At 35.6% G+C, this 26,734-nt stretch overlaps 5 protein-coding genes across 5 annotated transcripts; 3 read left to right on the plus strand and 2 right to left on the minus strand.

Annotated features, from left to right (window-relative positions):
* Positions 1–6,262: 6,262 nt before the first annotated feature.
* On the plus strand, positions 6,263–7,534 carry LOC147275353 (homeobox protein knotted-1-like 2). Its single transcript, XM_086228110.1, has 4 exons — positions 6,263–6,415; positions 6,859–6,969; positions 7,097–7,241; positions 7,405–7,534. Exons 1-4 carry the CDS (start codon positions 6,263–6,265, stop codon positions 7,416–7,418), a joined length of 423 nt encoding a protein of 140 aa, XP_086084236.1. The 3' UTR covers positions 7,419–7,534.
* Positions 7,535–7,862: 328 nt separating this feature from the next.
* PYD1 (pyrimidine 1) lies at positions 7,863–11,411 on the minus strand. The gene is made up of 7 exons (XM_086256752.1): positions 10,940–11,411; positions 10,218–10,478; positions 9,954–10,124; positions 9,657–9,769; positions 9,374–9,560; positions 8,448–8,557; positions 7,863–8,340 (listed from the first exon to the last, which is right to left on the minus strand). Exons 1-7 carry the CDS (start codon positions 11,207–11,209, stop codon positions 8,184–8,186), a joined length of 1,269 nt encoding a protein of 422 aa, XP_086112878.1. The 5' UTR covers positions 11,210–11,411; the 3' UTR covers positions 7,863–8,183.
* Positions 11,412–14,206: 2,795 nt separating this feature from the next.
* Positions 14,207–15,420, minus strand: LOC147275355 (mitogen-activated protein kinase kinase 9-like). Its single transcript, XM_086256753.1, has one exon. The coding sequence runs from the start codon at positions 15,359–15,361 to the stop codon at positions 14,411–14,413; it is 951 nt and encodes a 316-aa protein (XP_086112879.1). The 5' UTR covers positions 15,362–15,420; the 3' UTR covers positions 14,207–14,410.
* A 3,393-nt stretch (positions 15,421–18,813) lies between these two features.
* Positions 18,814–24,207, plus strand: LOC147275356 (potassium channel SKOR-like). The gene is made up of 12 exons (XM_086257081.1): positions 18,814–19,349; positions 19,946–20,170; positions 20,270–20,333; positions 20,418–20,757; positions 20,875–21,170; positions 21,581–21,661; positions 21,824–21,922; positions 22,272–22,496; positions 22,593–22,781; positions 22,962–23,037; positions 23,154–23,448; positions 23,945–24,207. Exons 1-12 carry the CDS (start codon positions 19,108–19,110, stop codon positions 24,072–24,074), a joined length of 2,262 nt encoding a protein of 753 aa, XP_086113207.1. The 5' UTR covers positions 18,814–19,107; the 3' UTR covers positions 24,075–24,207.
* A 742-nt stretch (positions 24,208–24,949) lies between these two features.
* LOC147275357 (B-cell receptor-associated-like protein) lies at positions 24,950–26,654 on the plus strand. The gene is made up of 4 exons (XM_086227370.1): positions 24,950–25,265; positions 25,413–25,495; positions 26,172–26,227; positions 26,340–26,654. The coding sequence occupies exons 1-4, from the start codon at positions 25,094–25,096 to the stop codon at positions 26,416–26,418; spliced, it is 390 nt and encodes a 129-aa protein (XP_086083496.1). The 5' UTR covers positions 24,950–25,093; the 3' UTR covers positions 26,419–26,654.
* The last annotated feature ends 80 nt before the right edge of the window (positions 26,655–26,734 follow it).

Below are 26,734 nucleotides of genomic sequence, written 5' to 3' on the forward strand. Positions count from 1 at the left end.
TTAATTATGGGGCAATGATATGAAAAAGCTTCAAGCTATATATCCATATATGTACACCTTACATATATATAAAAGGATGTCTATTAAGATCAAGTTCAAATATTCCAATAGTGGGCAATCATATATATATGGCTCCGAGTGATGAGTCGTACTAATTGTACCTAATTAATGAGTTATCTAGCCTTCATGAAGGGCCGAGAATCAATTTTAGATAGGAATAAAAATAGTGCGTGCAAATACATTTATATAGTTCCAACAACAAAAAATTGGGATCTTTAAACCTTAAGCGACTGGATATTATTCAATCGATCGATTAACTTAAAAAGAACAAAAACGAGCCTATTTTCGTAAGAAAAAAAATTGACAGCAAAGATTTATTTTGGAAATAAAAAATTAACCTGCGAACTAGCTAATTTAAGGATCCACATCATGCACCACTAACAGTTATATTTTTCTGTTATAAGTCATATATTGCAATCCTGGCAAAAAAAGAGTCAGATATTGCAATTTTTTTTTTCTTTTTCTGAACTTTATTTCCGGCCACATGAGGTGCATTGGTACTAATAAGACTCATTCGGGTCACAAGCAGCAGATAACCCTAAAAGATATATAACAAGAAATTATATATATTTTGCATTAGGATTAATATACATGCAGGCAACATATATATATAGGACGACACATACAATAGTACTTGAGCATATATTATATATATATATATATGATTACTTTTTTAAATGCAGCTCCCGTAATGATGGATTGAGCACAGAATTGAAATGCATGCATATGTATTAGCTAGCTAGTTATGAATTGGGGTCTTCTTTCTAGCTGGGGTGTAATCCATGACCGGTACTGAGTCGTCCAAGTCTTCTCCACTCATATTGTGATCTTGTTTTGTTTTGAATGAGTTTCTATTGATGGTACTGTCCACTTCATCTTGAACAAGACTTGCACCTTTGTTGTCGACCTTGATAACTCGTGCTGTACGTACGTGTGACAAGAAGAAGAAAAAAGAATATTAATTTTAAATAATGGGTATTAGCTAGGAAGTTTTATAAAGTAGTATAATTAAATAATTAAATAGGTTTACCATCAGCTACGAGGACTGAGATGATGAAGAATAGCATGAGCATAAATGCAATTAGCAGGGGAATGCGCTTGTTGAGACCCAAAGTCGACATTAACTGCAACTGCCAATCCAGATCCAAATTGAAATTTCAAGTGTAATATTAATTGTGGGCAATATGTTAATTTCTCCACTAATGATGATCTTTTGGCTAGCAAGAGCTTTCTCTTATATATATATATGTGTGTGTGTGTGTGTGTGATTCGAATTCATGATATGTTATGTTATGTGTCGATCGAATAAAATGCGTGACATATGGGCCGGCAAATGGAGAGTAAGTAGTGCACGTAGCCATAACCAAAGCCAGAAGTTATATTTGAGAATATTGCATATATATAATATGGTCATGAATTCAAATCAATCAACTTCAGTCTGCATCTCAAGCAGTTGCAGTTGTACTGAATTACTGATCGGTTAGAACGAAGAACAGGCCACAAATAGGAAACTCCTGTTCTCCTACATCTTTCTGTTTTTGGTGGCTACATGCCTAGCTAACTAGCTAAATATATATTAATTAATGGAAAAGATTAGACATGCATGCATGGATATATATATAATACTTGGAAAGACCTCTTCACAAGCTTAATTAATTACTAGATAGCTAGTTTACCTACTAATTAATTAATTAGGAGAGCATATATATATACATCTTGAAGCTCAAACTCAAAGCATGCCACATGCAGATATTTGCCAAGGTTCCCGGCCCCCATATATATATATATGGACTATGGAGTATTGCTATAGTATATAGATATATAGCTAGCTAACTATTGTAATTAATTATTAGAGGAGGGCGATGAGCCAGCGTGCATATATATAGATATGAAGGTAGTTGGAATATATATATGGAATAATGGATCAATTAATACAAGACATGAGTCATACGTTTGTAGCTATTGGATTCCTTACATGCATGGAACTATCAACTATTATATATATATATATGTGCAAGCAGATCGATGTGATCGAGTGGCCATTACATGCATGGAGCACTACTGTTCGAATTTCTGAAATTTAGAATTAAGCCATATTGGAGACCATGCATGTCAACCTCGAAAATAACAATTATTGAAAGGCAAAAAATACGTGGTTTCGAATTAATAGAGATGAGTAAAGGGTGAGACTGTGGGAGCAATGACCCACTAGTCAAGTTCAACCTTTAGGTTGATGTTGACCAAAAAAAACAAATTAACCTTTAGGTTGATGAGTTAGCACATGGTCCATCACGTGAAGTCGTCAAGTATGCTTAATTAACATGCACTCCCCCTCCCCCTCCCCCGTGAATACTGGGTTCCAAACTCCTAAGACTAGTAGACTACTACGGCCTATGAAATGAAAGCTGCCACATCCATCCATCTTCACATGCATACATGGCAAATGGCAATATATATGCAAAGTCTATAATCATTTAATATATATATATATATATATACAATAATTTTCTAGCTAGCGTGCACTCATAACTTATATCTTCATAAATAAGCATTAGAGAAAAATTATATATATATATATAAATCCTCTTAGTTGATTGGTCTTTTTATTTTTATTATAAGAGGGTTCAACATTTTAAGTTATAGTCTTATATTTTAAAATATAGAATCATTATTCGAGTCATGATTTAATTAATTAATTAGTCGAATATGGAATATCTAATAATTCTTAATTAAATATCAACTCTATGTTGTGAATTACGTACATTCGAACGCTAGGTGCTTTTAAGCCTTCTTATAAAGACTTGTAACTGAACCTTACCTCTCTTACTGAGAGAACTGACAAAAAAATATTGGATATTTGAATATTATAAAACCAAAGTCTTAAATTTCGTTGAAAATTTCGTTTTTTTAGGGTGCCGAAATTGAAACACATGTTTCATAATTTTTCGGGAAGATTTCGCCGAAAATTCTTATCGAAATTATCGAAATTTTCTATTTTCTCCAACTTCAGAAATTCACCAAAAATAGCTCGAGACTCGAAATAATTCACCGAAAAATTCTATGGACTCGTATTGATGAGTACTAATTTCCTATAACTTCAAAATAGTCAAATTTCTTTCAAAAAAATTATGAAAAATTCTACTCTTATAATTTAATTCTGAAAAAAATAATAATCGCCAAATTCGTGAATTTTTCATTTTCTAAAATTCATTTCCACACAACTAAGTTCTATAACCACAACCAAAGGTCTAAGTTAATTAAAATAAATTTAAAGACATTTCTAATTCCTTTAAACAAATTTGAAAATTTTAAGTAACAAAATTACCATAATCCAAAATTTGGGTTGTTACACTTAGTGAAGACAAAGCTTGGCTAGGTGAGAGGCATGGGAAAAAAAGAAAGAAAGATTAAAAAATAAAAGACTGAAGAGAGAGGCACGAGGAAAAAAAGGAGGGGGGAGGTTTGGAGCCTTTGGGCAATTAGAAAGAAAAAAAAAAGTTTGAGATTTCGTTTAGTTATTTTAAACCTTAAACTTTAATACATTTCTATATAAAAAATAATTAAAAGTATCCTAAAGGGCTTAAAACCTAATATCTTAAAGAATATAGAGTATATAGGGTTTAATGTATAGATTATAGAGTATAAAGAGTATAAAGAGTATTAGGGTATATAGAATATATAGAGTATTAGGGTTTGGATTTTAGTGTATAATTAAAGTATACACTGTAAAGAATATACTAATTTTATTTATTCATTATACTAATTTTATTTAACAGTATTTGCTTCAGCGCGCATTATATTCACCTTATATCACATGAAACCTATTATATAATTTGATTTTTTCAAAGCTTTTTTATCAATTTAGTAGATAATATGTTAAATAAACATATGGTAAAATTTTATTTAAAATTTTCATATTTTGATAGTAATTTCCGTCATTTTCGTCTAATTTCTGTCAAAATTTAAAAAATTTCATTAAAATTTTCATCAAAATTTTTTCGAAACCCGAAATTGTATTCTTTGTATAGAACATATCTATTAATAAAGCAAAATTTCAATCTATTAATTTAGATTTATTTCTCAAATATATTTATATATGTTCATCAATAAAAAAAAAGTCAATTATGAATGTCTTATCAGTATACATGCTGCAACAAGGATAAACCTTGTATGAGGCTTGCCCCATTGGGACATCTCTCACATGAGGTGGAATCCCAACCAGATGCCCCAACGGGCAAGCCGCACCGAAGACTCACTCGCTGCAACAAAGCTTCCAAACATTATCCGTACAAACCCACATGTCTTTGTTGGTTTAATTTTGGCATTATCTGTTCGACGAGACTGTTACTGTTGCAGACAAGATTACCATTTCTTTTTTGGCCACTGACAAGATTACCATTTACATACCCTATACATGCATATGGCCCGCCGGCAGAGACCACAGGCACATGCCCTACATATATGGCCGGTAAAAGTATCTCAATTTTTTTCTTTTTTTTTTGTTCTGAAAAGCATCTCAATTAATTCGATTTCCATGTGATCGATATGATCATCAACGTATTAACATATAGTAATAATTAGTACTAGCGTTTAATATTAATATCATAAACGAAATCACTCACATTATTCCATAATTAAGATCATGAATATTTGTGCTTGCACCAACATAGACGATAGGCAGGGGATATCAAAACTCAATATCCCAAATCCCCTTCCCTCTTTGTTGGTGATTCCACAATTCATATTATCAATTCCTTTTTTTGGAAAGTTTTTCTCCAAAATAATGCTAAAAAAATCATCTTTTGGAGAAATGTTTTGTATAACCAATACATCGTTAAATGATATAACAAATTTAACGTGTCATAATATGAGTGGATGTTATTAATATTATATTTTACTAATATAAATATACTATCTAATAATATCCTTACACGTTGAATTGGTTACACCTAATAATTTTTTTATTTTTTGATACCACAAGATGAGACATTGAGACCTACTTGTATTTACAAGAGTCTTACCTTTATTAGAGATATATACATAATATGATCTTCCTAAAATTTTTTTTTTCTCCAACTTGATTATAAGAATGTGGACGTCTGGGAACTTTGAGGTTTGAAACGACTTGGAACTCAACAAACATGGGCTTATGAATTGTGGCAGAGACCCAGAACCTATATCGCGCTATGGTGCACTAACTGGTCACATGCTCACATGTGGGTTTGGTTTGCGGCAGTGTTGGGCTTTAAGCCATTAACAGGCCATATCAGTATATACTATTGGGCTCATCTGTCAGCTGCGCCCAGGCCCAGCATACTGCCTCGACCGACCTCCTCCCTTTTAGAATAATATTATATTATATATGGTCCTGGAAATAAAAGCATTGGAGTTTGGAGTTTGGTGGGTCAAGATATGTCTGCGTACGTACATACATAATCTATGAATCTATGATAGGATATATTACACACTGAATAGTCATTTTCGTATGAGTGGCATCAACAGTAGTGGAAACATTCTCTTCCTCAAATTTATAATGTGACCAAACATTGATAAAAGAAACTAGTCCTTGCGTGAACAGTTAGGAATTTGGATGTATTGCTTAAAAAAGTGAGGGATTTGAGTGATTGACTAGTAAAAGAGGAAAGATAGAGATCGACACAGCTAGCAAACTGAGATACAATTAATTGTAACTGAGTGAATAGGATCAGGAGGCATTGTACAGTACGTGCTAAGTCTATTAATAAATATATAATTAACAAGCAGGTGGTGCAGGTCCCCATTGCTCGAGAAACCCCTTTGATATGTTGCTTTCTTGCATGTAAAAAGGCAAAAAAGAGAGAGGGAGACAGCGAAACGGCCAAACCCAGTAACCCACTTCCCCATTCACTTATATTAGTGTTCTGACTACCGCAGATGGTACCATTCATTCATTCAAATATATGCAGAGCATGCAGGCATGAGTAGTCATTCCATTGGTGAACTCCAAAAATGGGAGCATCAGTACTATTCCATCCCATGTGGTATACACCTAGCTAATAAGTATAGTAGTACTGGTAAGAGCTTTTATATATATGTCATATGTGAGCAAAAATGGTATAAAAGTAGTGATATATGCACGTTGCTTATTTATTTAGCACAAGTACTTGCTTTAATTTAGGTAGCTAGGTAGCTAGTCCATCTGTTGGAATTGAAGATAATATATATGGAGGGTTGCATGATCAATTCTCCTAGTAAGGAGAAAGAAAACCATGAAGCAATTTATGAAGAAATTGATGATGAGATCCTGATCAAAAGGAGAATCTCTAGTCATCCTTTATATGGGCTGTTGCTTCAAACTCACATGGAATGTTTGAAGGTCTCTCGATCTCTATCTACATCTCTCTCTCTCCTCTGTCTGCGTTTTATACATACCTATATATATATATATATTAATTGACATATTGCATGCAGCAAAGGTTAGGGTATAGTATATGGTATATGCGCAAGATCATGATCATCATGATAATCTTCTAGCTAAGCTAGCTAAGACATCATCATTAATATTAAATGCATACAAGGCCGGTTTCTGTCTGGAACCCCATGCCATTTATATAATTAGCTTTTTTCTGGTTGCTACAATTAATGAATTTGCTTAATTTATATTTACCTAACTAGTTGGCATACATCAATCTGTATATGTATATATATGTGATCTACATATAAAATAAGGCTGCATATCCTCCTGCATATATAAGGAATTTTATTTTTTATTGATTATTTATATCCTCCTCCTCCTCCTTCTTCAAATTTTTTCTGTAGGTTGGTGGCACTGGTGACCTAGAGGAAAATGAAAACAGAGATATGAAGCAGATGCTTGACTCTAAACCCGGTTTAGGCGTGCTTGGACAATCAGACCTCGATCGCTTCATGGTAATTATAATCGATCCCCATTCTGGTCTATATATTGTTCACATTAATTCGTTTCTAACCCAACATCTTTATCTCTGATCAATCATCATTATTGTTTCAGATATCATGCATGTGTTTGTATGTGCAGGAAGCATATTGCTTGGCACTTGGGAAGCTGAAAGAAGCAATGGAGGAGCCTCAGGAAAAGTCCATGGCTTTCATAAATAACATGCAGTTGCAACTCCAGGAGCTAACAAGGTCAAGGTCCCATCTACCTGATCAACCTCCCACTGGTCAGTCTTTTCACCCACTCAAAACTTTATCATTCGAAATTTTAAAACACTCATCCATGAACATGTTTCATTTCTATATATGCTTTTAAAGTACCAGAGTCTCAACAAGCTTCAATTAATGTGAAAAATGTATTTCACAATAATTATATCCCCTACAACATAGGTGGTGAAAGCTAGCTAGCTAGAGATGGCGTGTGACAGAAGGGCCACGGGATGAAGGATGCAGAGTTTAAATGCTTTCAAGGAAGATGAAATTAATTTGCAGATACTTATGGTTTTTGCCACCAATGATGCACAACATGAATTAATTTAATGGACTTTTAAACATGTAAGTTTGCTCCTAATTTATTAATTATGACTATCCAAATTAAAACGTCATTGTGCGCGCCTAGCTCAGATCTGCTAGCTGTCATGTTCGTTATATACTCTTCGATGCTTTCTTTTAAAAGCACCAACCAAGTCTTTATTGAAAGCCCTGCAAGGCTGCAACCTGTTTTTCTCAATCTTGATAATTGATGGAATCCGATATTTCCAGGAAAAGAAAAAAATAACAAATAGAACCACACTAGCTTTTTGATATGACAACATAAAATCTATCTATTTCACAGCATTTTACCAAAAAATGGCACAACCAGACTCGGCAGAGAGCATCTTAGATCTCTCGTATATATTGGCAGCAAAATAATGGAACAAATAAAGTGACATTCTTCTTCATACAGGATTAGATTTAATTAGATTGATTGGAAAGTATATGAGGAAGTTATTACATCATCAACTGATGAGATGTTCATACAGTGCAGCTCATTTCTCAAATTAAAAAAAAAATAAAAAAAAAAATTGGGCCAAACTCTAAATTAACCAGAAAAGAGATGAACATCCCATTTATTTTCAGTCATGCACACAAGAGTGAAGGCTTTGAATATATGCATGGTTGTATAGTTTTCAATTAGAAACCATGCTTTCAGTTTCCTGGACGAAGCCATCGCCCGTCCAATCTTTGTCAGATTGTAAGCCATTTTTTACTGCTTTCCTTTGTTTTATTGCTTCTTGCTGCCTTCGTACTAAATCCGTGTGAGTTGTGAAATATTCCAAAGAAACCCTTGAAAGTCATTGAAAAGAGAAAGAAAATATGAGTATAATTCATCTTTTACCAGAATTTTAAAATTCTGTTTAGATTTAATATTCATTCTTAAAACAAGTGCATACCCTCTGAAATCCTCTATAGATGAGAAATTGTGCAGTTTCATAAAATCCTTCAGCTCAGAACAAAGTTTCTTCACAACTCCATATCCATGCATCATAACCCCAGTACAGACCTGCAAATAAAGCCCAATGATTCCATCTGCTCGGTATAACAAAACTAAAACTACATTGAAAAAGAAAAATAAAAACTCCAGTTTCGGAAAAAAAGATAAAAATAAAATGAAATCATTAAATAACTTCACCCAAAAAGAGAGTCTCAAGCTGAAAGACTACTGTGCAATATAGAGATTACAGAATTTGAAGCTTGGCAGAACGTACATAATATTTCATCAGCTAGTTTATAGAGAATATCAAGAGTATATTCCTGAATTTTATGTGTTATACAGTACATCTAATATTAAGCCTATGAGATAAGAAACAATAACTATTGTGAGAGTTCGAAAAAAGTTTTTGTACTTCTGAAGAGCTTTCCAATCACTGCCACCAGTCTTGTACTCTCAACTGTTTAGAACTGGTCTACCACTTACCAGGCATGTAGCTTAAGTAATATGTGCACAACGATAAATAAGGTGTATTGAACAAGTCATTAGGTACTTCCTAAATCCTAGGGTAAATTATCAATATAAGGGAAAGAAAAATATGAAAAGCACAAATGTTATCTCCAAGCCAACAATGATAGCTATGAAATACAAAAAGAATACATTCCAGAATAACCCTAAAAGAAGAAAATCATAATATCAAAACATTTCTAAGCCAATTATATCATTTCAATAGCAGGTAACACAATTTAATATGAAGTCAAATTGAGAGAGCCCTTCATCCATTCTATAGTGCCCTTTTAATGTCCAAAGAGTCTGCCATTCCATGTATTTATAGCAATTATAGCATTTTAATATACAGAAACTATAAGAGCTGGTTTTCCAACCTACCTGAACAGTATTTGCTCCAAGAAGAATAAATTCAGCAGCATCGCCACCTGTCTCGACACCCCCAATACCAGAAAGTGAGAGATCCTTATCACCAAATTCTGATTTCATCATTTTTGCAATACTCATCACTTTTGCAAGTGCAATTGGATGAACTGCCTTGGAAGAATAGCCCCCAGGAGTTGAGTATCTGACAAAAAATTTAAGCATATATATATATAAGTACTCCTGAGATGAATGACAAGTCAAACCAAACAATATGTATTACTATTTTTGGCATGCATACCCCTCCACACAAGGCTCAGGCCGTAAGGTATCCAGATTGATTCCCATTACACTCATGATTGTATTAATAGCTGCCACCCCCTCACATCCTTGGCTCAGAGCCACTCTAGCTGGCTACAAACAAAAGGACCGTTGATATGAGCAAGATTACAGTAAAAAAACTTACTGTCCATGATAGTGATGAACATCTTGTGTCATTTAGATCTGTTCACTTCTTTTGATTGTTCTCAACAAGAACACAAGAGTCAACACATCTTAAAGTAATGCAAAAGAAGGAGATCGATCAAAGCAAGCTGACCTGTGTGATATCAGTAATGTTAGGAGTCATCTTTGCCCAAACAGGAACTGTAGCTTTGGCATTAATCCATCCACTGACTTCTTCCAAAAGTGCACAGTCCTGCCCAACTGCAGCACCCATCTTGCGCTCTGGCATACCATGAGGGCAAGAGAAATTGACTTCAATTGCATCCTAAAGAAAGATGTCAGAGATGTTAGATGACAAATGCTCCAAGCCCACGGAATGAAATTTATATTAGAAACTTAGGTAATTACTATATCTTACAACTCCTGTTTGCTCGACACGATCAATAAGTTCCTCCCAGGCAGCTTTCTCATATTCCTCCATAATTGAAGCAATGAGAATCCTATCTGGATATTCTTCTTTTAATTGCTTGAATTCCTTCAACATAGTTTCAAGAGGTCGATCGCTTATTAGTTCTATGTTCTCCCACCCAATAATTTGCCCTTTGGCTGAGCCATTTTGTACCCGTAGTCGAGCATATCGAGGAGTAACATTTTTTACTTTTGCTGCGTCTAATGACACCTATCAAAACAGAAGTTAAGATTAAATGCAAAGCTTGCAATGTGAATAGAAAATTGGGGCCTGCAATAAGCTTCCACATGGTTGAACAGAAAATTGGCTTTGCCTGTGACATGAGTTTGACTAAATTAGCCGCCAAAATCAATAAATTTCAAGATTTTAACGCCCTGATAGATCTGCTAACAGGCTAATTGCATCTCTGTACAACATTATATCAATTAATTTAAGCCTCTTAGGTAGAATGGCATCAATTACATAAAATCAAATATATCAAACAGATACAAGTTTCATGTTTCACTTCTTTAGAGCACCCAATATCTCTCTGCTAAATATCATTCTAGATTTTCTTTTTCTTTTGTTTTTTCAGAAGAATTTCTCAGTAACCAAATAGATGAATAATTAAGCTGACAATTTGTCATTCAAACTCAGGATCGAAACAGAAGAATAAAGAGAGCAAGACTTACAGTTTTTGCAATCACGGCACCCCAGCCTTCATCAAAGGCCCTCTTCATGACCGTATAGTTAGTACCAGGTGGACCCGACCCAATAACAAACGGGTTGGGCATGTGCAACCCATTGACAGTAACACTAAGATCAGGCTCTGCCTTGGTCTCAGAGGCAAACACCCTGAACCCAACTCTGCTAGACCGAGCAAAACCCAACTGAGGGCGAGTCCTGGAAAATTCAGCAACTGGATTCTTGCCTCTGATCTGAGTTAAACTGAGAGACGCCATGGAAGAAGAATTTCGTTCACTCTTCTGCGAGTCTTGACAAGAAGAAGAAGAAGAAGAAGAGGAAGAGAAAATGATGATGATGATCAAGATTGAATCCGAGTTAAAATTTTAAGTGGGCTCTAAGCCTCTAAGGGAACGTGGAATTAGAGGAAACGTCGGCGTCATCTAGCATTTGACATTGAAGTCGAAGGTGGAAAGTTTGAATTTTTAATTGATTGAATTTGAGAACTTGCGTGTGGATGGTGACAGGTAGATTGGCAGCAGAAGATACTTACATTTCATTAAAATCTTAACTCAAATTTTAATGAAATCCAAAAAAATTAAGATGTACAACTTAAATTTTAATGAATTTTAATAAAATTTTAATATTTTTAAAAAGTCATAAATTTTATTAAATTAAGTAAAAAATTTTAATAAATTTTAATAAATTTGAATATATTTTATATACATAACAAATTTTATAAAAATTTTAACTAATTTTTTTAAATTTTGATAAATTCTATAATTTTAAAATTTATTAAAATTCTTTAAAATCTAAATTAGGTACACCCCCTAAACTTGGTCTTGAGACTTGACCATTTTTGTTAGAAACTTTATGCCACCTGCGTGAAGATAAAATCGTATAAACAATGGATTAGATGTGAATAAATAAATTAAACCCCTATTTAATTATTTATTATCTACAAATCAAAGAACCAAAAAGTGGAACCATGTGAATTTTAAGACTGGTAATGGGGTTGGGTTTCGTCTCCAAGGTTTAAAAAGGAAAAAGGTCCGGTCCATAATCCATATACATGGAACAATAGCATCTGGACAATTGATTGGGTCAGACTCACTATGCCCACTACAATTGGGTTGGGTATGTTCACATCCGGCCCAAGATCCAACAAGCTGACCATAAATCATAAATATTAAATATTAACCATACTAGCTTAGCTTTGTTCATATAATTAAAAAAATAAATGATTGATAAGTCCACTTTTCACCCCCATAATGATAAATCAAACTCACTTGATCTATCATATTATTTTTTGTCTTGGACTTATAAAAAAAAAACTCAATTAATAATGGTTTAAGCTTTTGGAGTAAAGTGTCTACCAACTTACTGTAGGCCTAATGAAATTTTTTTCCTCAAATTGGAATTCCCTCCTCCAAATAAAAAAATTGTTCACGCAGTTGAATTTCTATGTATATATATTATTTTCTCTTCATTATTCCAGTTAGAAATATTATAAATTTGTCCTCGTGCACGTGCAACGACATGTATTATATTATCATCTATTATTTGGTATCACAATTATTTTAGAATTGAGTTCTTTGAAAATAATGAACAATCGTTTTAACGTACAATCGTTCAATATTTAACATCATGGATATATCAAACCCATTTAACAATATAAAAATGATTTTTCTTAAATTATTTAGAAAATATTGAATGATTTGAATCCAATCCGTTGGATTTATATCTACTGAATTCTCATTATTATATTTTAATAAAACAAGCTTAAATTTAATAAATTAAACTATATAAGTATGTGGGTGGGGACATGATGCATGATTGATGGCCCCTAAGGCTCAAGTTGGGTAAGTGACGCATGTCGTGAGACGAAGGGCGTTGTGGTTCATGCATGGACAAGCTTGATTTTGACATATTTGTCCTTTTTTTTTTTAATTCTGAATTTCTGATGAAGTTATTTGCTGATTCATCATCCAGCATTTTAGGACCGAAGCTGTCCTGAAACATCCACTTTGAGACTATTACAAGTTTACAACATATAGTATGCAGCAGAATTGTTATCGACAGAGATAGGCAGCCATTGATATATCGCTTTATATATACATGGACCACCAGATCATCTTCCATTATGAATGAAAACGATAATAAAAATCATTGACGGCCGGGATCATTTTCAAAAAAGAAAAAATTAAATAAAAGAGTGCTTGCCTTACAATCTTTATGTGTGATGTCACATCTATCTGCTTAGGGGCTCATGAATGGCAGAATGGGCCATTACATTTATTTAATAATTAATATTGCAACTTGGCAGTGGAGACTGTGGAGGCTACCTAGCTCCTAGCTAGCAACCAGCTAACTTATTATAGTAAGATATTCATGCATGAATTAGATAACATCGCCAATGTATTCCATGAGGCATCTCTCATCTTCCACGATAAGGTGAGGTGAGTCTCGTGTTAGAGCTTACCTCATTGTTTTGAGAGATGTCCCATTAAAATATGTTCCTATAAAAGAATTTTTCGATAATAACATCTGTTTATGATATAAATGCTTGATTTTTTAATTAAAATAAGCAATATATAATTAAGCACGTTGGGCATGCATTAGCCAATCATCTTTTCTTCTTTATTTAATTTTAATCTTGGTTGTTGGATTGATGGTTGAATTCCTAGCATGATTTGGTATATTTCTTGCACGGTTTAGCCAAGCTCTCAATTGATCCATTGTTTAAGGTCCAGGTCTCCAGTAGTCTTAGTTTTTGTTATACTGGCATTTGAAATTGAACTGACCCGATTTTTATTCTACTCTGTTAATTCCTCCATAAAAATATGTTTATTGACTTTCCTATCAAAAATTAATTAGCTAGTATGGTAGACTAGTTGGCTATCTAGGTTGATCAATTACGTACAATTCTACTTTTTTTTTTTTTTTGCCAACAGGTACAATTTCTACTAAATTGACTGAAATACAAAAATGTTCACCGCACACCGTGATTGATATTTATGATATACAAAATATATCATACTATTAATTAATTTCTGTTTAGAAAATTAATAACCCTCGTGGTCTTTTCCCTCGTCAATTTCAAGTGTAGGTCAATTAACTGACCTTGAGTCAGTTTGAAAAGTTAGTTTTGTTCAAGACCAGGAATTATAGGAATCATATATGAGAAATTGGATTATCTTAACTCTCAATTAAAGTTTAATTAAGAGATAAGATTCCGAATCTGGCCAATTAATTAAAAGAAATTTGATTCAAAATTAAGCTTCAAGAAATTAATTAAAGAAAGAATCCGAATCCAGCCAAGTATATACAGATTGATAAACTCGATCAGAAACCTACAGTGGTACAGTCCAAAAATTGATGTCAAACCCGGCGACCCCACTACTAATTACAATCGGATTCACTCGCACGGATATTTGGCATTGAAAAGTTCGGATCTTCACCGAGCGGATCTTGAATCTTCAGAGTTCAGACACAAACGGGTGGGCCAAAAGCTGGGCCACCGTCCACCTCTTGCCGGACTCTTTCTGCAAGCAACATTCCATGAAACTCTTGAACTCGTTGGACACCCCCTCCGGCAAGCTTGGTGGCTCTCCGAAACATATGGCGCACATTAGGGTGGCCCAGTCGGGTCTCTGACCCGGAGGCAAGAACGGAAAGTGGCCCACATAAAGCTCCATCAGGGTCAGCCCCAAGCTCCATATATCACCCGCGTACCCGTTGTAATTGCCACCGTAGGCATCCGGGTCGAATCTCTCGGGGCTCATGTAAGCACAAGTACCAACGTAGGAATTACAAGCATCTAAGGTCCGACACATAATCTTGCTGACACCAAAATCAGCGATTTTGACTTCCATGTTGCTGTTGACCAACAGATTGGCGGGCTTGATATCACGGTGGATGATCTTGTGGGAGTGAAGGTAGTTGAGGCCGTTAAGAACTTGGCGGGCCACGTGGGCGAGCTTTTGTTCAGAGAAAGTGCCATGTTCTTTTAGTAAGGTGTCGAGTGTTCCCGAGTCCATGTACTCCATGAGAATCCCGATGTCCCCGGAGGGCTTCTCGAAGATTGCATGGCAGTGGACCACGTAGGGAGAGTCGGTGCGGCGGAGGATTTCCATTTCCCGGAAGATCTGGCGGCGGGCGGTGGGGTCGGAGTCTCCCTGGACGAGTTTGAGAGCGTACGTGGCGGAAGTGCGCTTGTGGCGGACTTTGTAGACTGTGCCGCTGTTACCGCTGCCTAGGACTTGTAGTTTTTCGAGGTCGGCGGAGGAGACGGCGGTGGAGGTGGTGGCGGTGACGGCGGTGGTGGGGGCAGTTGGAGGGAGGGGGAGAGGGAAACGTGGGCGGCGCTCGGAGAGTTCGGGCAAGGGGAGGCGGAGGTTGAGCTGGCGGCGTTCTCGAATAAGAGCCATTGGATTTTGGGGAAATGAGATTGTGTGGGTGTCGAGTGGGTTCGGAAGTATGGAAGTTTAGAAGGAAATGAGAGTCTTTTATGGAGACTAGTAGGAGAGTAGGAAGGTGGATGGATATAGAGGATGTGGGCTCCACTTGTGTATATCAACCTATTTATATTGTGGATCTTTTCACGATGGCTCCAGCTTCTTAGTGCTAGTTGCTATATCTTGTATACCATATCCTATCCACAATTAAACACGTGACTAATATGGCAAGTGGCTTAGCCTACCACTCCATTTTAAAAGTAAACAATTGAAATTAGAAAATTAGATGAATTTGAAAATTAAAAGGGCAAGCCAAAGCCAAATAGGAAGTAGCCAACCACTCATGAGTAGTAGTACTCGTGCTGCCAAGTGGCTTTTGGCTCTACTCTATCACTTGCAATAGTTCTTACTATTTCTTAAATTAGATCTCATGCTTAAACATTCATTTTCATGAGGTATTATATAAAACTATTGTACATTATTAGAGTTTGAATATATAAAAATGGGAATCCAGCTACAGCCATCGGAAATAAAAGAAAATTTCAAAGTTAGGTACACTCGATATGCTTAATCACTATTTATCATAGACTATGCCATCATGATATTTTTTTTTTTTCTTCGGGGATTTTTGCCTTTTCCAAATATTTTGTTCTTAATTTTTTTCTTTTCCGCATTACAATTCACAAAGTTTGGTGTGGGAGAGCCATCTATGATTTATATCAAGATTCCAATATGGCAATATGTGAGAATAAATTAAAAAGGGATATCGATCATCACCTTTTACAATGATTAAGTCATATAATAATACCAAAAAGACATACAACATTTGGTTGGTGTCAATTTTTATAGTAAATTATTATGGTTCGGAAAACTAAGAACTGATGTCGAACAGTATTGATAAGTTGAGTTAATTTGTTTAGAGTAAATAATAAAACATGTGCTGTTAAGTTGGTTTCTATAATTATGACGTTGGCTAGCTGACATTGGTGTACATGCACTGAACTTGGTTGAAAGTTGAAACTAATAGAATGACCATGTACATGAGGTGGCCCTCTGCCCCTGTCTTAATCAATGTCCTTGTTTGTTTGCATTTACTTTTTGTTTGCATATGCTAAATGTTATTATAAAAGTTAAAACTTACCGTTTGCTTGTTGATATTTCCAACTCTTACCCTCTTTAGTCTTTTTTTTTTTTTGGCCAAACCCTCTTGAGTCTTTACTTGTAAGTTGTAACTTGTACGTAAGTCCTGTAGTGCATTACAATAGTTTTACATTTTGTACATATTTTGGTTAGAAATGATTACCCTGGTCCCTAGATCTACATATATACGCTTAATTTTGATCTTGTTCTATTGTTTTATTTTTCATTTTTTTCCCCCTTTACGGCAAGATAACTTAACCAGGTTTATTTTCAGAAGATTAAATATATGCATCTAAATTGTCAAAGACAAATTACTTTCATCTAAATTGCGATCAACCACGGCCATTAATAAAATATAAAAAATGAATTTTTAAGAGATCAAGTGTGTTTACATGCTCATATGAAAAGTATATAATTAATTTTTAATTTAATGTTAAGAATTAGTGGAGAAGATGGATTTGCAATATTGTGGATGGCGCCAAAGATGACTATTCATATAAAAACAATGTCAGTTTGGCTATTATCTTTATCAATTAATGATGTCAATACTCACTCCATGAAAGCAACCACACCAATAATACCTACGGCGGCAAGCATCACAAGCTCTCCAAATCCAAGCACCTGGCACAGCAAGTTGCAAGTAGCATAAGATAATCCGAATTTTGTTAATATATACATAATATATATGTTATGATAAAAATAAATATCTCAATTTATAACTTTTTGTTTGTTTAATTTTTTGTAAAGATATTTTTTGAATAAAATGCTAGAAGTTAGATGGTTCAAATTACAATGTGGGCTGCATGCACCCACAATGTATTTGTCGAATAATATTATTTAAGTAATTCATAAATGAAACTTGAGTTCAGAATAACTGCATGTATTGCTATTATAACTGTATATATTGCTGGGTTTTGTCACTTTGTGAGCTGTTGCTTCGCTCCACCCCCCTAATTTATGTTGTTGTCGTCTCAAATTGTATTTTGATTATTTGCGTGACTATGACTTTGAGTGGCGTGATGGCGTCTCACACTGGAACTGCATGCTAATGTCAATTAAGTCCACCTCTCGTAACCTTATAACTTATAAGTTATAACTGTCTTCTTTCTTGGCTGATAGTAACCTAATCTGTCTATAAGAAACTTCATTAAATAATTTCTCTATATAAATCAAATGGGTCTCTTCAAAAGTTTTCTCGTTAAATTTAAGGAAAATGCTAGGGGTATCATGTCTTGGTATCATCTCTCTAATAGAGGTGAATCCACTTGCACCTTTATTAGATAAATAATACACTAGATCATACCAAGACATAATATACTTAGCACTACCCTAAATTTAATTGTTTTTGGTCCTCGGGGCTATAAGCCTAGAAGCCCAACAAAGAAACTACCAAATAGTACTGTCTATCGATTGAACGACCCACAAAGGGTTGGAAAAGGAGGAGGACAGTACAAGTGTACAACCCAATTCAAAAGGGACTCTCCGGTCTAGAGCTTCGAACCCATCTCCAAACCCAAAGGTAAAACAATGAATCAGCTCAAATGTAGCCAGGCCCAATGAGCCCAACCAAACTCAGCCACAAGTGGCCCACAACAAACAACCCTAACCCAAACAACAAAACTCTGAAATTAGCCAGGTAGGTATACCGTATACATCCAATTGTAAAAGAACTAAATGTAACTAATTAACTTCGGTTAACAGTTACAGAGGGGTTAGAATCTTGTTTAGGAATTAGGGTGAACTTGGTTCGTTGATTGTTAAGCTCGATCGATTATGTGGTTAGTGCTGTTAGAGCTGTAAACATATAAATATGGAATTGTATTCCTAAAGCTGAAGTTATTTGTTGAATCTCTACGAGAAATACTTTCTTCAACAATATTTAATCCATCTTTACCTTGAGAAAGTATTTAAAAGGCATTGCTTTCTGCAATATTTCGCAAAAATATTATACCTGCTGCGACATGAAGTGATGTCGTACGTGACGTCCCATCATCCATTTGAATCAAGTGTCCGTCCACCGACCGTCGGTATAAATTCCGTGTTCCATTCACTAGCTAATTTCCAAATATATAATCCATTTCTTGCATATATATAAATAAATATACCTAAACACTGATTGAGTGACCCAAATTCAACCAATTATAACTTAGCTTAACTTATCTAATGAAAAGGTAAAAAGTAGTACGTGCCAGCTGGATTCTTTTTGTCACCACAAAGTTACTGTTTGTTTATCATGATCATGTATAGTTCCGATTCTATGCGCGCATATATATAGACAACATTTAATAAACGATCGCTATATAGCTGTATAACTTTTTGGTACGAACAACCGCACCACCAAAACCATTGGCATTATTTATTGATCCGTTGTAATGAATTTCACTTTCTTCACAAATCACAAGGTTTTGATTGTTTGTTCAATGTATATATAGAGCTATTTTTGGACAGTACGTACGTACATGCATCATTTATTTTCATTTCATTTGGAGGGTTCATATATATATATATAAGAGCGGTTTTGAATCGATCGATCATCGATCATTATCATCAGAAAGCTAATTAAATAAGGAAGATAAAGAATGATGCATGGAGCTGAAAGGAGAAAATCATCAGGTGGTGATCATCATGATGAGTCTGAAGACGATGAAGGATCATTTGATGATGATGAGAGTATGGATGATTCAAAGAGACAGTGCTGCGGCTGGAAAAGTCGTTTGACAAGTTTGATGAGAAGCGAGTCCAGTAGTGGCCATGGGAATGGACTTGGGAGATCATCGACATCTTCGTTTTTGGATCGACTTGTCATTCATCCTGATAACTGGTACGTACGTACGTACACCATTATTACTTAATTTAATTTCTCCATCAGTTTGTTTGTGCATATCTGCATCTTATATCGCCAATTCGCCAGCTTCATCTGTAATGCGTTTTCTTCGCCTAGATAGAGCTCTTATGGCCTTATAGTAAGTATGTGGTGTAGGATGGATCAATATTGTGATAAGTCCAAGTGCTATTAATTGGATCTACACCAGAGGATTCTACGTTCACTAATTACTTCACTCTACATATCTGAGAATGTGACTCTATTAATTACTACTACACCCCCTCATTATAAATTATAATATCTCATCTGCCTACAAATTAATACACTAGCATATATTATCTCCGATGCCTCCATCTGTACATAACATTAAAATTGACACATCAAAGTTTTGGACGGTTCATATCCGATCTAAAAGTTGAATAGTGATGGTGATATGCTTAATTTAGTACGTGAATAGTGATGGCCGACAGCCGACACTTTGGATGGGCCAACAAATTTCATGAGGAGAAACCTTGGGGTTGGGCCTTGTATATGTGGGCCCCCAAGATATAATAAGCCCATATGTATATGAGCCATTGACTATGCAATTGCAGGTGGTACGTGGCGTGGACGCATTTCATTCTGTTATGGGCAGTGTACTCGTCCTTCTTCACACCCCTGGAGTTCGGGTTCTTCAGAGGTTTGGATGAAGACCTGTTCCTGCTGGACATCGCAGGGCAGATAGCCTTTCTCATCGACATCGGTGTCCGGTTCTTCGTCGCGTACCGAGACTTTCATTCCCACCGCATTGTCCACAAACGCAACCAAATCGCTCTCCGGTACGTACACTAGCTAGCTCTGCCCCTCCACTTCATCCTCTCCTTCTCACACTAACTAGCTACTCCAATTTTGATTATGAACCAACTGCTGCCTTGCAGCTACTTAAAGTCTCGCTTTCTGGTTGATTTACTGGGTTGTCTGCCTTGGGATGCTATCTACAAGGTACGTACGTATTTGCCTATTTGGTGTTTGATATATACGTCAACTACTCATAGTCGACATCTATATATATACATAATGCTGCAGGGTTCTGGGAGAAAAGAGGCAGTGAGGTACCTGTTATGGATTCGACTAAGTCGAGCGCGAAGAGTGAACGAATTTTTTGAGAGGATGGAGAAAAATATCCGAATCAATTACCTTTTCACAAGAATTGCCAAACTTTTTGTTGTTGAAGTTTATAGCACACATACGGCTGCTTGCATTTTTTATTACCTTGCTACGACTCTGCCTCAATCCCAGGAAGGGTACACATGGATTGGGAGTTTAAAGTTGGGGGACTATACCTATTCCCATTTCAGAGACATTGATCTTTGGAAGCGTTACGTCACATCTCTTTATTTTGCCGTTGTTACCATGGCCACTGTTGGTAATTAATTAAGCTTCTTAATCTATTTGTAAACTGTATTATATATCCAGAATGATCATGTGTGTGTACACTGTACAGGGATAATATATGCTCTTTCGTTGCTAATCTCTTTTCCAGGTTATGGAGATATACATGCAGTCAATGTGAGGGAGATGATATTCATAATGATCTATGTCTCTTTTGACATGATACTTGGTGCTTATCTGCTTGGTAACATTGCAGCATTGATAGTAAAAGGGTCAAAAACAGAAAAGTTCAGGGACAAGATGACTGACCTTATCAAATTCATGAATAAAAACAAAATTGATAGGAGTGTAAGTAAGGAAATTAAAAAGCATCTCAGGTTACAGTATGACCGTAGCTACACCGAAGCTGCTGTTCTTCAGGGTATTCCAGCCTCTATTCGCACTAAGGTATTTGCTCACTAATTTTAATCAAATAATCTGTTTCTTATTCTTGGTTTGCTATCAGTTACTTGACACATTTGTTTGTTCTTAGCCTATGATGCCTTGTCTTCCAGGATCTGTGGGTTTTATTTCTATTCTAAGAGAGCAAGCTTGTTGAATGGTTTTTCTCCATTGCGTTGAATCATGAAACCAAGCATGTGATCACTAGATTCTGAGCTTGTGTCATCTCATCTTTAATTTACTAATATCAAGATAACCAATATATGCTTTCATTGGTGGCCAACTAGTATACATTAATTGAAGAAAGTGAGCTAAGATTGGGGTCTTACTTTTGATTCGTTCTCTTTCCCACTCTATAAATGTATGGTACTGCTGATCGTATAACAATACTAAAATTCATTGTTTCTTCTGTGCAGATTTCCCAGAAATTATATGAGCCATGCCTCAAAGAAGTTCCTCTTTTCAAGGGTTGCTCTGTGGGATTCATAAAGCAGATTGTAAGCCACTGTCATTAATATTTTTTATCTGATCTGATAAACAAAATGCTATCATCATTTGATATTTTCATCACCTTATATGATTTGTAACATAAATGATAACATTCTCACCTTAGCTTCTTTTAGAGGAAAGGAATCTAATCCATGCTTCTTGTTTATCAGGCAACCAGAATTCATGAGGAGTTTTTCCTTCCAGCAGAAGTGATTATAGAGCAGGGACAAGCAGTAGATCAACTATACATAATATGCCATGGTGAGCTGGTACGAGTTTTAACATTTAGTCCCCAATACATCTATATCTTTGTTCTGTTTTGTGCATTTGCAATGTAAAACGTACTGTATTATATGTGTTGTTCTCAAACTTAATAAAATCACTCTGTCCCAAATTGTCCTTAGATTGGGACTGGCTGCTACCTTTTGGTTATATACATACCCACATAAAAGTATAAAACTATTTGATTTGTTGCATACCCTTCATTACATGTATACATTCATCCATTTACCCTTTAGTGAAGGGTAAAAGAATAGCCACTCTATGTAGTCTATGCTTACCACATTTATGTATTCTTGAATTAATTAATATGCCTAATAGATTTGATATTATCTACAGGAGAAGGTGGGAAGGGGTGAAGATGATGACAACGATGAGCTTCTTGAGAAACTACATACCAATAGCTCGTTTGGAGAGGTTTCCTTCCTTTGCAACACTCCCCAGCCGTATGCTGTTCAGGTTCGTGAACTGTGCAGGGTCTTGCGAATTGATAAACAATCCTTTAGAGAAATCCTGGATATATATTTCTTGGATGGTCGGATGATCTTAGACAACCTCCTTGAGGTAAATTAATAGAGTTGGGAAATTTTGGTAGTCTTATTTTTCTTGCTTTTCAACTTACAAATTAATTCCATCTGCTTGCTAATTTTCAACTTACAGGGTAAAGACGAGAATACCCGGAACAAGCTTTTGGAATCAGATATCACACTTTTTATTGGAAAGCATGAAATGGAGTTAGTTATGAAAGTAAATTGTGCTGCCTATGATGGAGATTATTATAGAGTAAAGCGTCTGATTGGAGCTGGAGTAGATCCAAACAAGATGGACTATGAGGGAAGGTCACCTTTGGTATGAATCTAGATGCCTAAGGCCCTAAGCTACTAATTGATCTGTATTAAATTAGAATAAGATGCTAGAATAACATAAGTATCTAGCTTTATATATGAATCTAGCCCCACTGAACTGTGTGTTTGTAAGCAGGAAATGAATTCTTGTAAGGTTTAATTAATGTTTATCTGTTTCCCACAGCATGTTGCTGCATCGAAAGGGTACGAGGATATTATTGTTTTCCTTGTTGAACAAGGAGCCAATGTCGAGATATCAGGTGATCTTCTAAGGACCTCTGCAGAAAATTTCAAATGGATCATGTGTGTGTGTCCTGAAGAAATCTCACAAGTCACTACCATTATTGTTGATTAACTTTGTGTATTGTTGTATTAGATAATTTTGGGAACACTCCCTTGCTTGAAGCGATAAAATATGGCCATGATCAAGCAGCTTCTGTACTTGTTAAGGCGGGGGCATCACTTACTATGGATGATGCTGGTGATTTTCTATGCACTACTGTAGCAAGGAGGAATTTCGACCTTCTGAAGAGGATTTTAGCCAATGACATCAACCCAAATGCGAGAAATTATGATCAGCGATCACCACTTCATATAGCTGCTTCAGAAGGGTTATATCTAATGGCAGAATTGCTTTTAAAAGCAGGAGCAAGTGTTCTATCAAAAGACAGGTACTATCTGAATGTTCATCTGGCTTAGCAGGCAGGGATTTTGAGTCTTATGGTCTCCTGGAAACCATTGTTTAAATGTCAGCCAAATTGTGCACCTAAAGTTAACAAAATTAGTGCCTATTGGGGATGTCACAAGACTCACAACAATCAAAATTTAAAGAAGGTTAAAACCATTTAAGATAGGAATTAAATCCCTTATGGCTGAAGATCCTAAAAATCACAAAAAAAAAATTAGGAAAAAAAGGATAACCATAGAGTTGTGATTAACCCTACATCAAAGTTGTGTCCTGAAACTTCAGAATCCAATCTGCTTAGACTGTGTCGATATGCTCCTTAAATCCCATAGTAACTAATCAAATCACAATTTTGTACAGAGGCACTAGAAGAGAAAATGAGACAGTATTGTGGTAATTTTGGCTTTAGAGTAAAGCAAAGGAATTTCTATTCGAAAGTAATTCCAACTTGTTTAACCTTCTAGTCTACTTGGTGATTGCAGATGGGGGAAAAGTCCACTTGATGAAGCCCGCATAGGTGGAAATAAGAAACTGATCGAACTGCTTGAAGTTGCAAGAGCTTCTCAGTTGTCAGAGTTATCTGATCACTCTCAAGAAACTAACATACAGTAGTTTTCTTGAAGTAAATTTTACCAGCTACTAGCCAATTAATGTGTATTATCTGTAATGTAATAATAAACTATCCTTGATTGAATGATAAATGTTAATAGGAGTTGGAACAATAATTCCCAGATGCTTATTGATGTCTTTGATAAACAGTAACAAAGTGTTATTAGTTGTGACATACTCAAAGAATATGAGCATGCAATAGAAATATAGAATAGCCGCGTTTGCAAGCAATACCATTCCTACTACTAGTCGTAGTTGAGGTTGGAAAGCCTTAACGACAAAGAAAGAGAGCCTCCAACTACCACACACATTGTTGATCAACTGATTATCACAGCAACATACCACTGCCATCCCAGCTACCTATATATACATGTATATGCAGTAGATAGGATATCATGCTGTTCATATATATGATGATATATATTATATGCATAATGCATCAAAAGTTCAGGACTCAAGAGCATAATTAGAAAAGTGATGAAGGTGTGGGGAATGTGGTCTGGCTCGAGAGAGTAGTGATTCGTGAAAAATAAGAATAACGTTCTCGGACCAGGCTTCATTCCCCTCACCACCTTCTCTTTTCTCTAAGGCCACGTTTGTTTGATGGTAATTAAAGAAAGAAATAGGAATTGTATTTCTTTTCCTGCCTATCTTGTAATGGAATGGTTTTGGTGTTTCCATCTTAACGTTTGGAACACACTTAGGAATCGAGACTAGGAAATAGATTACAATTTAACACGTTAGGGCCATAGTTGGAAATTGGTTTTGGGCTTTAATAGGAGTGGCCCATATATATTATTATATGGGCCGAGGTATTGGTTTTGGGCTGCGGCCTGGGCAAGTGTCTGATCCGACACGCTGAGTAGTAAATGCTGGTCTCAGCAAACGAAAGAGGTGCTTGGAGATTAAGGCAAGCAGCAGCATTCACATCACACATTGAGCAACAGAGCAAGTACCAAATTAAGCAAAGAAATCAAAGAAAGAAAGCAATCGAATATTTGAGAAGGAGATCAACAGAGGAAATGGCGTTGCAGTGGATGATACTGACGTACATAGTGGCAGCAGAGGCAGCCTTAGCCTTCATCTTAACCATTCCTTCGCCGAAGGTCCTGAAGAATCGTTTGGTGTCTTTGGTCTCTCTCATCCTCCAACCTGCCCTCTTCATCGTCCCCTTCGCCGCCTTTCAGCTTCTTGGTTTGATCTCTTTCTTTTTATTTCTTTCAGCGATCTGCATGCCTTTCTTCCAATAGCAATTTCAGAACGAAATTTTTATTTATTTTTTAGGGCATTGATTTTGATTTTGCTTTTTTTTTTTTTTTTTCTTTGTTGAATTCCTTGTAGATATATATTGGAAGAATGAGCACCGCTTGATGTGTACCTCTGAGATCTGCACCGCTGCTGAGCGAGACCGTTCTGAAAAATCCGTCAGTTTCACTATTTTCACTATTTTTTTTTTTCATTTTAATTTCTTATAGATTTCCAATCTTTAATTAAGTTGATTCCTTTAAGCTTTTAGTGAGCCGGATGAAATATTTAAAAGATTTTATATAACAAAGGCAAAGTTCAATTTGATGAGACCCTAATGCTTCCAATTCCCCATTGACTAATAGTAGTAATGCTGTTTAATGACTTCATTATAGAATAAAGCAAAATTAATTTTAAGGACCTCTGGGTGATCAATAAATTGATAATTATGTTTCTCAAAATCATAACTCTGAATAAGACATACCTGTTTCTTGACCAAGTCATGTTTCATTAATTCACACTTTATGGTGGTATTAGATAGTTGGTGACATTTTTAGAGTAGATTGAACAAGGAAGGTTTCAGTGTTTTTGCAAATTGGGAAGGGAAGCTGGAATTACGTTGTCCTCGAAACCCTTCATGAATGGAAACTGTATTTACCACCTTTTCCTCCATTCACATAGTTTGATGAGGCTTATCATATTTGATTTGGTTTGATGATAGAAGAGCTGGCAAGCCCAGTCTAATGATTGCATAATTGTTTGCATAAGGGGAAGTGAAAGATGCAAGTTCTGTCTCTATACATTTTAAATGCTATTATTCTTGACACACTTTATTGCGAACATTATGCCATGCAGATCCACAAGGCTGAAAGGAATGTAATTCTTTGTGCTTCAGCATGTATTCTTTACTGGTACGTTGATCCTGTGATTGAATGCCTTTACCTTTCTTTAATTAAACATGGAACTTTGAAGCCTCAGCTTGATTTATTGTGGTTTGATACTAATCTACAAATGTGGGCGCAGGTGTCTTTTTCGCATCTGTAAGTTTTACAAGGATATTCAAAGCTTAGAGGAAGCAGAGAAGAGGTACAAGGACCAGTAGTAGATTTTCCAATATATACTCTTCTTTGGAAGTGGAAACAGCTGAGTTCATATTTTTTCATCATAAATGGCAAACCGATGTTACTTTTAGTATACTGTAATGCTTTGGAATTGTGTGTTTACAATCTGTAGTCATCTAGTATGTGTTTCTGCGACATTTTTCTTGTAGCTCAATGTACTTGATTTTCTACGTTATATGAAAACTATGACAATTATGAGTGCTTAGAAATTTGGCCATGACTGGAGTTTTGATCCTGCCTGTATTTGTCGAGGAATTACTCTACCCAGTACCCACCCCTAGTTCTTTCAAAATTTTC

The sequence above is a fragment of the Dryas octopetala genome, chromosome 9, assembly GCF_963921425.1.
Source record: "Dryas octopetala chromosome 9, drDryOcto1.1, whole genome shotgun sequence".
Taxonomy (NCBI): Eukaryota; Viridiplantae; Streptophyta; class Magnoliopsida; order Rosales; family Rosaceae; genus Dryas; species Dryas octopetala.

Excerpts from the sequence above, each read along its gene's own strand:
- PYD1 (XM_086256752.1), bottom strand. The coding sequence starts at position 11,209 with ATGGCGTCTCTCAGTTTAACTCAGATCAGAGGCAAGAATCCAGTTGCT. Across the intron at positions 10,125-10,217 it reads GTGTCGAGCAAACAGGAGTT|GATGCAATTGAAGTCAATTT; the intron begins GTAAGATATAGT and ends ATCTTTCTTTAG. Across the intron at positions 9,561-9,656 it reads CCTGAGCCTTGTGTGGAGGG|ATACTCAACTCCTGGGGGCT; the intron begins GTATGCATGCCA and ends ATTTTTTGTCAG.
- LOC147275356 (XM_086257081.1), top strand. The coding sequence starts at position 19,108 with ATGATGCATGGAGCTGAAAGGAGAAAATCATCAGGTGGTGATCATCAT. Across the intron at positions 21,662-21,823 it reads TGGGATTCATAAAGCAGATT|GCAACCAGAATTCATGAGGA; the intron begins GTAAGCCACTGT and ends CTTGTTTATCAG. Across the intron at positions 21,923-22,271 it reads TAATATGCCATGGTGAGCTG|GAGAAGGTGGGAAGGGGTGA; the intron begins GTACGAGTTTTA and ends TATTATCTACAG.
- LOC147275353 (XM_086228110.1), top strand. The coding sequence starts at position 6,263 with ATGGAGGGTTGCATGATCAATTCTCCTAGTAAGGAGAAAGAAAACCAT. Across the intron at positions 6,416-6,858 it reads CTCACATGGAATGTTTGAAG|GTTGGTGGCACTGGTGACCT; the intron begins GTCTCTCGATCT and ends TTTTTTCTGTAG. Across the intron at positions 6,970-7,096 it reads CAGACCTCGATCGCTTCATG|GAAGCATATTGCTTGGCACT; the intron begins GTAATTATAATC and ends TTGTATGTGCAG.
- LOC147275355 (XM_086256753.1), bottom strand. The coding sequence starts at position 15,361 with ATGGCTCTTATTCGAGAACGCCGCCAGCTCAACCTCCGCCTCCCCTTG.
- LOC147275357 (XM_086227370.1), top strand. The coding sequence starts at position 25,094 with ATGGCGTTGCAGTGGATGATACTGACGTACATAGTGGCAGCAGAGGCA. Across the intron at positions 25,266-25,412 it reads CGCCGCCTTTCAGCTTCTTG|ATATATATTGGAAGAATGAG; the intron begins GTTTGATCTCTT and ends AATTCCTTGTAG. Across the intron at positions 26,228-26,339 it reads TCAGCATGTATTCTTTACTG|GTGTCTTTTTCGCATCTGTA; the intron begins GTACGTTGATCC and ends ATGTGGGCGCAG.